The sequence below is a fragment of the Hypanus sabinus genome, chromosome 6 (assembly GCF_030144855.1).
Source record: "Hypanus sabinus isolate sHypSab1 chromosome 6, sHypSab1.hap1, whole genome shotgun sequence".
Classification (NCBI taxonomy): domain Eukaryota; kingdom Metazoa; phylum Chordata; class Chondrichthyes; order Myliobatiformes; family Dasyatidae; genus Hypanus; species Hypanus sabinus.
The window spans coordinates 93,698,259-93,711,142 of NC_082711.1; the positions used below are offsets into that span (position 1 = coordinate 93,698,259).

Genomic DNA, 12,884 nt, shown 5'->3' on the forward strand with positions numbered 1-12,884 from the left:
CCCGAACTGGAGCGGTACTAACATTCTTGCAGGGAAGTTTGCTAGTGCTTCTTGGAGGGGTTTAAACTAAATTTGCAGGGGGCAGGGATGTGAAAGGGGATAGCGTGATGAAGAATAAAGGACAGGTGGGGACTACACAGTGCCGGAATATTAAGTGTGTAGTAGAGAAAGGTGAGGCGGAACAAGTGATAAGGAGGACACATGTACAGAGGGATGGTCTGACGGAACATGGAGTTAAATGTGCAGAAAGAATAAATAAATTTTGAAAGAACAACAAAATTCTAGGGGTGTATAGCACGATGGGAGTTCGGGGAGCTGGGTTAAGCACAATAGGCAGAGATTCAAACTGAGACAGGAGAAATGGGTGAAAAATTCTATATCTGAATGCACAAAGTGTCAGAAATAAGGTGGGTGAGCTTGAAGCACAGGTGCGAATGAGTAACTATGATGTTGTGGGGATAACGGAGACATGGCTGCAGGGAGATCAGACCTGGGAAATGAATGTACAAGGGTATACGTGCTATTATAGGGACAGAAATTTGAGCAGAGGGGGTGGGGTGGCCCTGTTGGTGAGGAATGAGATTCAGTCCTTTGCAAGGGGGGACATAGGATCAGGAGAAGTGGAGTCTGTGTGGATAGATTGAGGAACAGTAAGGGCAAAAGGACCCTAATGGGTGTTGTCCACAGGCCACCAAACAGTAGCATGGATATTGGGTGCAAGTTGAATAGGGAGTTAACATTGGCATGTGGCAAAGGTAATGTTGCAGTAGTTTTGGGGGATTTCAACATGCAGGTGAACTGGGAGAATCAGGTTGGTGCTGGACCCCAGGATAGGGAGTTTGTAGAGTACCTAAGGGATGCATTCTTAGAACAGCTTGTACGAGAGCCGACCAGGGACAAGGCTATTCTGGATTTAGTGTTATGTAATGAACAGAGTTTGATAAGCGATCTTGAAGTAAAGGAGCCATTAGGAGGTAGTGATCATAATATTATAAGTTTTTATCTGCAATTTGAGAATGACAAGGGCAGCTCGGAGATGTCAGTGTTGCAGATGAACAGGGGAAACTATGGAGCCATGAGGGAGGAGCTGGCCAAAGTTAACTGGATGGATATCCTAGCAGAAAAGACAGTGGAACAGCAATGGCAGTTATTCTTGGGAATAACGCACAAGGTGCAAAATCAGTTCATCCCCCGGAAAAGGAAGGATTCAAAGGGGGAAAAGGGGCCACAGTGGTTGACAAAGGAAGTCAGAGATTGCATAGCATTAAAAAAAAGGAAGTATGACAGAGCTAAGGTGAGTGGGAGGACAGATGATTGGGAAATTTTTAAGGAACAACAGAACTTAACTAAAAAGGCAATACGGGGAGAAAAAATGAGGTACGATCGCAAGCTCGCCAAGAATATAAAGGAGGATAGCAAAAGCTTTTTTAGGTATGTGAAGAGAAAGAAGATAGTTAAGAACAATGTTGGGCCCTTGAAGAATGAATTGGGTGAAATTGTTATGGGAAACAGAGAAATGGCAGAAGAATTTAATAAGTACTTTAGATCTGTCTTCACTAAGGAAGACACAAGCAATCTCCCAGATGTATGGATGGGCCAAGGACATGGGGTAACTGAGGAAATGAAACAGACTGACACTCGGAAGGAAACGGTGATGAGTAGACTGATGGGACAAATCCCCAGGTTCAGATGGTCTGCATCCTAGGTACTAAACGAGGTGGCCCTGGAAATTGTGGATGCATTGGTAATCATTTTCCAATGTTCCTTAGATTCAGGATCAGTTCCTGAGGATTGGAGGATGGCTAAAGTTATCCCACTTTTTAAGAAAGGAGGGAGGGAGAAAACAGAGAACTATCGACCTGTCAGTCTAACATCAGTAGTGGGGAAGATGCTAGAGTCCATTATTAAAGATGAAATAGTGGCATATCTAGATAGCAGTGATAGGATTGGGCTGAGCCAGCATGGATTTACCTTGGGTAAATCATGCTTGACTAATCTATTGGAGTTTTTCGAGGATGTAACCAAGAAGTTAGACAAGGGAGATCCAGTGGATGTAGTGTACCTCAATTTTCAGAAGGCATTTGATAAGGTCCCACATAGGAGATTGGTGGGTAAAATCAAAGCTCATGACATTGGGGGGAAGACATTGACATGGATAGAAAACTGGTTGGCAGATAGAAAGCAAAGGGTAGCGGTGAATGGGTGTTTCTCGGAATGGCAGGTGGTGACTAGTGGGGTGCCACAGGGCTCGGTATTGGGACCATAGCTGTTTATGATTTACGTCAACGATTTAGATGAAGGCATTGAGAATAACATCAGCAAATTTGCTGATGATACTAAGCTGGGTGGCAGTGAGACATGTGATGAGGATGTTAGGAGAATTCAGGGTGACCTAGATAGGCTGGGTGAGTGGACAGATACTTGGCAGATGATGTTTAATGTGAATAAGTGTGAGGTTATCCACTTTGGGAGTAAGAACAGGAAGGCAGATTATTATCAGAACAGTGTAAAGTTAAGTAAGGGAGAAATACAAAGAGATCTCGGAGTCCTTGTTCATCAGTCACTGAAGGTGAATGAGCAAGTGCAGCAGGCAGTGAAGAAGGCTAATGGAATGTTGGCCTTTATTACAAAGGGAATTGAGTACAAGAGCAAGGAAATCTTCTTGTATTTGTACAGGGCCCTGGTGAGACACACCTGGAGTATTGTGTACAGTTTTGGTCTCCAGGGTTAAGGAAGGACATCCTGGCTGTAGAGGAAGTGCAGCGTAGATTCACGAGGTTAATTCCTGGGATGTCTGGACTGTCTTACTCAGAGATGTTAGAGAGACTGGGCTTGTACACGCTGGAATTAAGGAGATTGAGAGGGGATCTGATTGCAGCATATAAGATTATTAAGGAGTTGGACAAGATAGAGGCAGGAAATATATTCCAGATGCTGGGAGAGTCCAGTACCAGAGGGCGTGGTTTGAGAATAAGGGGTAGGTCATTTAGGACAGAGTTAAGGAAAAACTTCTTCTCCCAGAGAGTTGTGGGGGTCTGGAATGCACTGCTTCGGAAGGCAGTGGAGGCCAATTCTCTGGATGCTTTCAAGAAGGAGCTAGATAGGTATCTTATGGATAGGGGAATCAAGGGATATGGGACAAGGCAGGAACCAGGTATTGATAGTAGATGATCAGCCATGATCTCAAAATGGCGGTGCAGGTTCAAAGGGCTGAATGGTCTACTACTGCACCTATTGTCTATTGACTGCTATACCCAGCACCGGCCCGGCAACCCCTGTGATGCTGCTGGCACCAAACTGTATCAAATTTCGTCATTCCTTTGGACTTGTCGTCAGCATGGAGAGGAAGGTCCCACTGCATGGGCAACAGACGGATCTCCATATCAACTCTGCCCTGGCTTGCACCCTGGAGAAGCCACTCCCAGTGACTATCAGAGGTGCAGTACCCATGGTCGACCACGGTCGACGGAGGCCACACACACACTTATAGATGGCGTTTCAGCTATACCTAGCCACACAGTCAAGTGTGAAGAGAGTAGAGCAGTGAGTTAAGTATGTGTGGTGAACTACATATACCTGTCTGAGAGTTATTGATGGTGCAACAATATGCTTCCTCGAGGTACTCCTGTGTTGATAGTCAGACTGAGGGAGATTTTATCATCAAATTGATATTGACTGTGATCTCTCGATGGGGAAGTCAAGGATCCAGTTTCAGAGGGAGGTACAGAGACACAGGTTTTGAAGCTTATTGAATAGTACTGAGGTGAATGCCAAGCTGTAATGGATTTACAGCAGTATGATGTAGGCATTGCTGTTGTCCAGGTGGCCCAAAGCCCAGTGGAGAATCAGTGAAAATGCATCCACCTTAGACCTACTACACACTAGTTGCAGTAGGCCCTTGCTCAGGCATGAGTTAATGCCAGCCAGGATGAATCTCTCAGAGCACTTCATCACAATAGATGTACAGTAGGTGCAACTGGGTGATAGTCAGTGAGGCAGTTCAACCTGCTCTCCTTGGGCACCATTATAATTGATGCCATTTTGAAGGCAACGGAGAGAGGTTAAAGAAGTTCTTTAACACCCCAGCCAGTAGTTCAGTATAGGTTTCAGCATCCTGCCAGGTACACCATTAGGGCCTGATGTCTAGCTAGGGTTCACATTTTTAAAGGATGTTCTGACATCAGCCTCTGAGACAGAGATCACAAGGTCACCAGATACTGTATGGCTTCACATGTTTAGTTTTATTCTCCCTTTCTGTGTTGAGATTGAGGAGTCAAACATCACTGCTGATAATGCTGTTAGGTTTCACTTAATGGCATGCAAACACTGCCACAACTGAGGTGAATCTGACTGTGCCTCTACCTTCACATGGAATTGTCTTTTTGCTCTCACAATCGCCCTCCATAGTTACTTGGACTCCTTGTAGGATTCTGGATCATTGGCTTTTAACACCACAGATCTAGCCCTCAGCAGGTTGTGAATCTCCCAATTCATCTGCTTCGGATACATTCAGTACTTTCTTGAAGACGCACATACATCCATGCAGGTGTTGATGAAGTCCGTGACACCTGTGGTATATTCATCCCCTGAATCTGATCTATAAGCATTGCTCCAACCACTGGTGCTGGAATTTTCAGCCTCTGCTGATGCGCTTGGAAGGGAAGTAAAGCCAAAGCACAGGAATGGGATGACATAGTAAGCGTTCATGATTGTTGTGTAATGATGATATGGTTTGTCAGCTCCTCTGGTACCACAGGTGATATGTTGGTGGTAGTCTGTCACAGACTTCTTTAAACTGACCTGGTTGAAATCCCCCACAATGATCAGAAGAGCGTTAGGGTACACAGTCTTGTGACTGTTGACCATGGTGCTCAGCTCCCCTGAGCCAGCTTGACATTAGCCAGAAGTGGAATGTACACCACTACCACGATGACAGCACAGAACTCCTTGACTAACCCGATGCTTCAGGTCAGGGGAGCAGGAATGAGATCCAATTGCTACTTCTGTGCACCAGGATAAGTAATCGTCTGGTTATGACATTCATTCCCTAGGTGGTCTGCAGTTCCAACTGTGCCAATTTTAAAGATCCATATCTATTCTTAAACAACTCAGAACAATTACTGCAGTGTCCGCGGCTACAGATTTCAGCAACAGTTCTAAAGAGAAATATTTGATGATTCCTTTGGGAGCTGCACACTAAAAGTTGCTATTCTTTGATGCCATCTTTCCTGTATATACATGTCTATGTGTCAGCAACCATCACTGATTGAGGTCTGCCCATTGGGAAGTCAAGTATCCAGTTTCAGACGGGTATGGATATCCAGGTCTTATAGCTTAATATATGTTGGGATGGGCAGACTGAACTCCCAGCTGTAGTGGTTAGCAGCCTGACATTGTCCAGAGTGTAGAGGCAGAGAAATCCTATCTGTTGTTTACCTTTTTGATGCAGTAGTCAAATTGAGGGAGGCAGGAGTTGATTCTTGCCATAACCAACCTCTCCAAGCACTTCACTACTCTTCATCTAAATAACACCAGTAAACAGTAAGTAACGAGGATCACCACGTTCCTCTTGGTTTTCAGTACAATAGATGCTGTTATTAAATCAGTTGTTAAGATTAAATCAATTGTAAACATAGAACCAGGAATTTCAATGCATTCAGTATTCTTATAACAAATCCACCTCCAATTTTGAAATTAACTTTTACATCAAGTTCAGCTCAGCTGAAGAGAGAATGCTTGGCGGTCCATTGTGTTTCTTAGTGGAAATGGGCTTCATCTTTCTCTGTAAATCTACAAACCCCATTTCCAGAAAAGTTGGGATATTTTCCAAAATGCAATAAAAACAAAAATCTGTGATATGTTAATTCACGTGAATCCTTATTTAACTGACAAAAGTACAAAGAAAAGATTTTCAATAGATTTATTGACCAACTTAATTGCATTTTGTAAATATATACAAATTTAGAATTTGATGGCTGCAACACACTCAACAAAAGTTGGGACAGAGGCATGGTTACCATTGTGTTACATCACCTTTCCTTTTAATAACACTTTTTAATCATTTTGGAACTGAGGATCTACTACTAATTGTAGTAGATTTGCAATTGAAATTTTGTCCATTCTTGCTTGATATAAGACTTCAGCTGCTCAACAGTCTGTGGTCTCCGTTGTCTGATTCTCCTCTTCATGATGCGCCATACATTTTCAATAGGAGATAGATCTGGATTGGCAGCAGGCCAGTCAAGCACACACACTCTGTGTCTACAAAGCCACGCTGCTGTAGCCCATGTAGAATGTGGTCTGGCATTGTCCTGCTGAAATAAGCATGTACGTCCCGGGAAGAGATGTTGCCTTGATGGCAACATATGTCTCTCTAAAATCCTAATATACACCTCAGAGTCAATGGTACCTTCACATACATGCAACTCACCCATGCCGTGGGCACTGATGCACCCCCATACCATCACAAATGCTGGCTTTTGCACCTTTCGCTGATAACAATCAGGATGGTCATTTTCATCTTTGGCACGGAGAACTCGACGCCCGTTTTTTCCGAAAACTAGCTGAAATGTGGACTCATCTGACCACATCACACAGTTCCACAGTCTTTCGGTCCATCTGAGATGAGCTCGGGCCCAGAGAACCCGCCCGCGTTTCTGCATAGAGTTGATGTATGGCTTCCTCCTTGCGTAATACAGTTTCAAGTTGCATTTCTGGATGCAGCGACGAACTGTGTTAAGTAACAATGGTTTTCCGAAGTACTCCCGAGCCCAGGTGGCTATAATTGTCACAGTAGCATGACGGTTTCTTAGGCAGTGCCGCCTGAGGGCTCGAAGATCACGCTCATTTAACAGTGGTTTCCGACCTTGCCCTTTACGCACTGAGATGTCTCTGAATTCTCTGAATCTTTTCATAATATTATGTACTGTAGATGTTGAAAGACCTAAGTTCTCTACAATCTTGCGTTGGGAAATGTTCCTTTTGAACTGACTAACAATTCCCTCATGAATTTTGGCACAAAGGGGTGAGCAACGACCCATCCTTGCTTGCAAAGACTGAGCTTTTGATGGACACTACTTTTATACCCAGTCATGATACCTCACCTGCTACCAATTAGCCTGCTTAATATGGAGTCTTCCAAACCGGTGTTACTTGAATATTCTGTGCACTTTTCAATCTTATTTTAATTCAGTCCCAACTTTTGTTGAGTGTGTTGCAGCCATCAAATTCTAAATTTGTGTATATTTATAAAATACAATTAATTTGGTCAGTAAAACTATTGAAAATCTTTTCTTTGTACTTTTGTCAGTTAAATAAGGGTTCACGTGAATTAACATATCACAGATTTTTGTTTTTATTGCATTTTGGAAAATGTTCCAACTTTTCTGGAAACGGGGTTTGTACATTAAAAGATTTTTTTTAAAAAAGGAAGATGTCAACAAATACTAAACATTCTAAATCAAAATCACTCCACCAGCCTCCGGGTCCAACGTATAATTCTCCGTAACTTCCGCCACCTCCAAAGGGATCCCACTACCAAGCACATCTTTTCCTCCCCCCCCTTTCTGCTTTCCGCAGGGATCGCTCCCTATGCAACTCCCTTGTCCATTCATCCACCTCCCCCCCACCCATCTCCCTCCTGGCACTTATCCTTGTAAACGGAACAAGTGCTACACCTGCCCTTACACATCCTCCCTCACCACCATTCAGGGCCCCAGACAGTCCTTCCAGGTGAGGCGACATTTCACCTGTGAGTCGGCTGATGTGGTATACTGCATCCGGTGCTCCCGGTGTGGCCTTTTACATATTGGTGAGACCCAACGCAGACTGGGAGACTGTTTCGCTGAACACCTACACTCGGTCCATCAGTGAAAGCAAGATCTCCCAGTGGCCACACATTTTAATTCCACGTCCCATTCCCATTCTGATATGTCTATCCATGGCCTTCTCTACTGTCAAGATGAAGCCACACTCAGGTTGGAGGAACAACACCTTATATACCGGCTGGGTAGCCTCCAACCTGATGGCATGAACATTGACTTCTCTGACTTCCATTAATGCCACTCCTCCCCTTCTTACCCCATCCCTGATATATTTAGTTTTCTTCCCGCTCCTTTTTTTTTCTCTCTTTCTGCCCATCACTCTGCCTGTTCTCCATCTCCCTCTGGTGCTCCCCTCCCCCTTTCTTTCTCCCTCGGCCTCCTGTCCATGATCCTTTCCCTTCTCCAGCTCTCTTTTGCCAATCTCCTTTCCAGCTCTCAGCTCCACCCCACCCCCTTTGGTCTTCTCCTATCATTTTGCATTTTCCCCTCCCCCTCCTACTTTCAAATCTCTTACTACTACCTTTCCTTTCAGTTAGTCCTGACGACGGGTCTCGGCCCGAAACGTCGACAGTGCTTCTCCCTATAGATGCTGCCTGGCCTGCTGTGTTCCACCAGCATTTTGTGTGCATAATTTAATTTGTATTAGGTACCACAGAAATCTCCCTTTTATCATTTACAACCAATCTTACTGTAATAGAAATAACACAGGGGACACAAATTCAATTGTTATCATACTCTCAAAATTAAAATAATCTACATTTATTTAGTTATTGAGAGTGGACTGCTGTAAGGCTTTCCCCCACCAACTTCACACCTTTATCCTTGTGCAATTCACTCTCATGTCCCATGCAAGCCGAAAATACAGTTGGTATAAAGTTTGTACAACCTGAACTGGTTCTGGGGTGTAGTTATTCCAGAGGAAGTTTTCAGTGGCAATAGGCAATGAGAGAACTTCAGTTACTCTGTCACCATCCTTTGCAAAGTCAGTTATTGCCGTATAGTAAACAGACGACCGGGAGCATATGCCTCGATTGCAAGGCACTCGGTGTAGGTCCACATGACATGATGAAAGGGCAAGATTTATGCCAGAATATTCTGTACTTATTGAATCTAGATAGAATGGAATAATGATGAAATATTAGTGACATCACATACAACTCATTACGACTGAAAATCAAATTGCAGATACAGTGACTTCCAGTTAATTGGTTAATCAGGACAACTCTTAAAAGAATGAAAACTAATTGAGAAATTAGCCAGGATCCCTTTCATATTTGGAATACTATGCCACTTAATTGAGGCAGGAGATTGTTTCCGAACTGTTTCTAGCTCACGTCAGTTGTGTATACTTGTGTGGCTGTTAAACACTACACCGTGCTTTGAGTAAACAGTTTCTAAATATCATCAGTTGCGTGCACTTGTGTTCAAAAAACATTGATTTTTGTCACTGATAGTTGGCAAGAAGTAAGCTGTAAGACAATTCAAAACTGTTTTGCTTACTGCCATTCCAAGCATTCAGGCTTGGAGATACCAGAAACAGCCGAGAGTGAAAATGAAACAATTTACTACTTCAACAAGATAAGAACATGAAGGTATTGACAATCATCTCATTTTATAACAAAAATGAAGATTTTTGATGCATTTATTGATAGCATTGTATGAAGGGAATCCATTATTTGCACTAGGTGTCTGTACTGATTTTGATCATTTACAGTCAATGAAAAGAACACACCAGTGCATAGTCTCCTGGGTGAATTCCTCTGCAATAAAAATTAGGAACAAACACACTGTTTTATTGTACTGTAGTAGTTTTCACGGTGCTTTAATTTATTCTGCACTTCATTTAGGTACATAATTTGTTATTCAGTTAAACTATTGTTTGTATTTTTAACTATTTTTAACTATTTTTAACTATTTTTAACATTTTTAACTATTTCCATGAACCTTCAACTAATTGGGGCAGCCGCACAATTAGGCCAAAGTGGACTGGTCTCAGTGTGTCCCAATTAACTGGAATCCACTGTATACCGACACATTATGGTTCCGATGCAGTGCATTGACAGCTTATTACTGATTAAATTGAAGGACTAGATTGCAGAGCCAATGTTAACTCAAAATGCCAACAGAAGTGATGGCTGGGCCTAGTGCAGTTTGGAAGATTAGAGATTTGTAACCTGGATAATCCAATGTATACATGCACACAGAAACAATGGCAAAGCTTTTGGGTTTTTCAGGTCAAATCTGCACTATATCACTGTACAGTTAATGACTTCCAAAGGCCCAAAGCTACGTGAAATTAATTGCTGTGTACTACCAACTTCTCTGCACATATAGCTGTCTCCTGGTGAGCCTTACTACAGAGCATAAAGGAAATTTGCTCCAGGCCAGTGGACATGTAACCAATAGCGAACCACTCTGTGCTCACCTCAACTCACACTACAGCCACACCTTCAGTTATGCAATGTTTTGGAAATTTCAGATACTGTCATTGCAATGATGGTAAATTCTGCTGGCTGGTCTGGCACGATGGAAAATATTTCCACATTGTCACATCATACCCTATTCTATTCTTGACTCTGATCACACTCTGCTTCTGAGTGCCTGGAATTTGATATCAAGCAGCTAACTGGATCACATTACTCTGTCAATGATGTCCTACAGTATATCCAAGGCCTTGAAGATGAGAGCTAAAGGAAACCCAATCACCACAATTTTCAAGTACATTTTAAGGTTAATCTACATTAATGTAGCTCATAGCCATAGCCTTTGGAGTAGCACTTTGTAGAGCATCACATAGTTGTACATGATGGTCAGTTACAGACAAATAATATACCTAACCCCACATTATAATATTCCATCATTGAGCAACAGGCGTTTGAAATTCTGAAGAAAACACAAGATGCTGACCTAGGAGACAATCGACTAAGGTAACATCCATTGTGAGTCATTAATATCACTTTTATGAAATTATGTAATTTTTTTTTAAAGTAGACCAATTAACTGACCAAATTTTGGGGGTGAACAGAAGGCAGAATAAGGTGGGGGGTGAGGGGGAGGAAGGATTACAACCTGGCAGGGTTTTGGTGTGAATAGATGAGGAGGAATGTAGCTGGGTGGGGGAGAGGCGTTGAAGAGGATAGGTGGAAATGGTAAATGGACGAAGGTGAAGGAATCTAGTAGGAGAGGGCAGTGGATCATGGAAGAAAAGGAAAGAAGAAGGGAACCAGTGGAAAAGTGACAGGCTAGTGAGGAGAAGATAAGTGTTGAGAGCATAACCAGAATAGGGAATGGAAAAGGAGGGGGGTGGGTGAGAAATTACCCAAAGTTGAAATATCCTACATCCCCTTCTTCAAGCACAAGTGGGTTTCTGCACTATAATTTTCCATTACCTCTTCCTCCTTCAGCTCCATTAACAAACTGAGTAAAGCACAGAAGTTGCAAGAGATTGTACAGAGTCTGTTCAGTATTCCCCCTCTTTGAGTACCCCTTGAGCAGCCACAAAATAACAAATGTGATCCTCTCACTGTAGGTTTGCAATGAGTTAGCTATTACTGTGAATTCAAACGAACAGTAATATAACTCTACAATGCATGGCGAATAATGATGAGAAAGCCATTTCCAATAATTAAATATATCTAGGGTAAATATGATTCAAGTAAACACAACATATAAAAGATTTGACTGTTCCTTTAAGGGAAAATAAGGCAATCATTTTTCTGAACACCGACAAACCCATGCAAATGCTGTTCACAAGGAAGCAATAATTTAACTCACACCAGCAGAAACTTAGATTAAAGTTGTATTGACAAAATATTTTAAACTATAACAAACACAATAAAAGGGCCCTTTTACACATATATTAATCTGTCCTTTTTTGACACTGATCAATCATTGGAGCTCATTGTGGTGTAATCAATCCGGTTTGCTTCACTTTGTTTACTCATAGTACTGAACAATTTTGTCTGAGAACACAGGCTAAGAAAAACATAAATAAATATCCAATGAATCTCCAAGTGCAAGGCTTCTCGAGCTTTCTCTAAGACGTGTGGTAAGTAGCTAATTAAAAGTTATCTGCACATTCTCTTTGAGACCATTATCTGCATGATGATTTTCTGACAGCAGTATCTGTCCTTCCAAGTGTGTTCATGTTCTTCTGCTACAACTGTTGTCCATTTCTATTTTCTTTCTTTGTCCTCCTTCCCTAAAACTCTGGCACTCCCTCTAGAAACTGGCTATCCATCTCCCACACACCACCCCCCATACCCCAATCTATCTAGAATGTCCCTGGGCATCTTATTAGTTAACAAGACAAATCCTATTGGCTATTACAACAAGTTTAATCAAATGAATTATAATTTTAAACACAGCAAAAGAAAACTCAATTGTATACTGTAATTAAAGGAACACATTGCATTTTGAGAAAATAAAATACCTAGTGTATTAATAAAATAAAGCATGTTTTACACAAATAAGCCAAAATGCCACCAGCACTCTAAAACAAATAAGTCAAATTGACCAAAGCAGAAAATGACTTTAAATACCATTGATCCAATCTTCTTCCTGACTGTTGCTGCCAAAGATTTGTGAAAGAATTTTTAAAGTGCACATGTAGCACTCTCAAAAACTAGTTTGGCAGTGGAATCATTAACCCTAACATTAGTGGTCGCCAACCCATCAATCGCAATCGACTGGTCGATCTTTGAGTCTTTCCCAGTAGATCCCGAAAAAAATGAGAAATAAATATACAAATACTGTTGAGAGATTGTTTCCGGGTTGCGGGGTTTTAGTTCCATTCCTCCTGCCCAGCGCGCATGCGCATAGCTCCCCCACACTGCACAGTGTACTTCAGTGGTCCCTAGCCACTGGGCCGCGAGGAAATGATATGAGTCAGCTGCACCTTTCCTCATTCCCTGTCAGCCCACTGTTGAACTTGAACCTACGCAAGGTCATCAGTCACCTAAACGCTGTGACACCCTCGCGCCAGTATTCGCTTTGCGTGGCTGGCGAGAACCACCAATGCTACTGGCCTGGAGTGCGGATGGCGGGAAGTGCTGATGCTAC

The 12,884-nt window shown here is 42.4% G+C and overlaps 1 protein-coding gene across 1 annotated transcript in view; it reads right to left on the minus strand.

Annotated features, from left to right (window-relative positions):
- Positions 1-12,884, minus strand: part of vwde (von Willebrand factor D and EGF domains) — a 230,007-nt gene that overhangs the window by 133,660 nt on the left and 83,463 nt on the right. Inside the window, exon 8 of the mRNA XM_059972621.1 lies at positions 8,710-8,933. Within this exon, the coding sequence (XP_059828604.1) occupies positions 8,710-8,933 (224 nt within the window). The remainder of the gene's footprint in view (positions 1-8,709; positions 8,934-12,884) is intronic.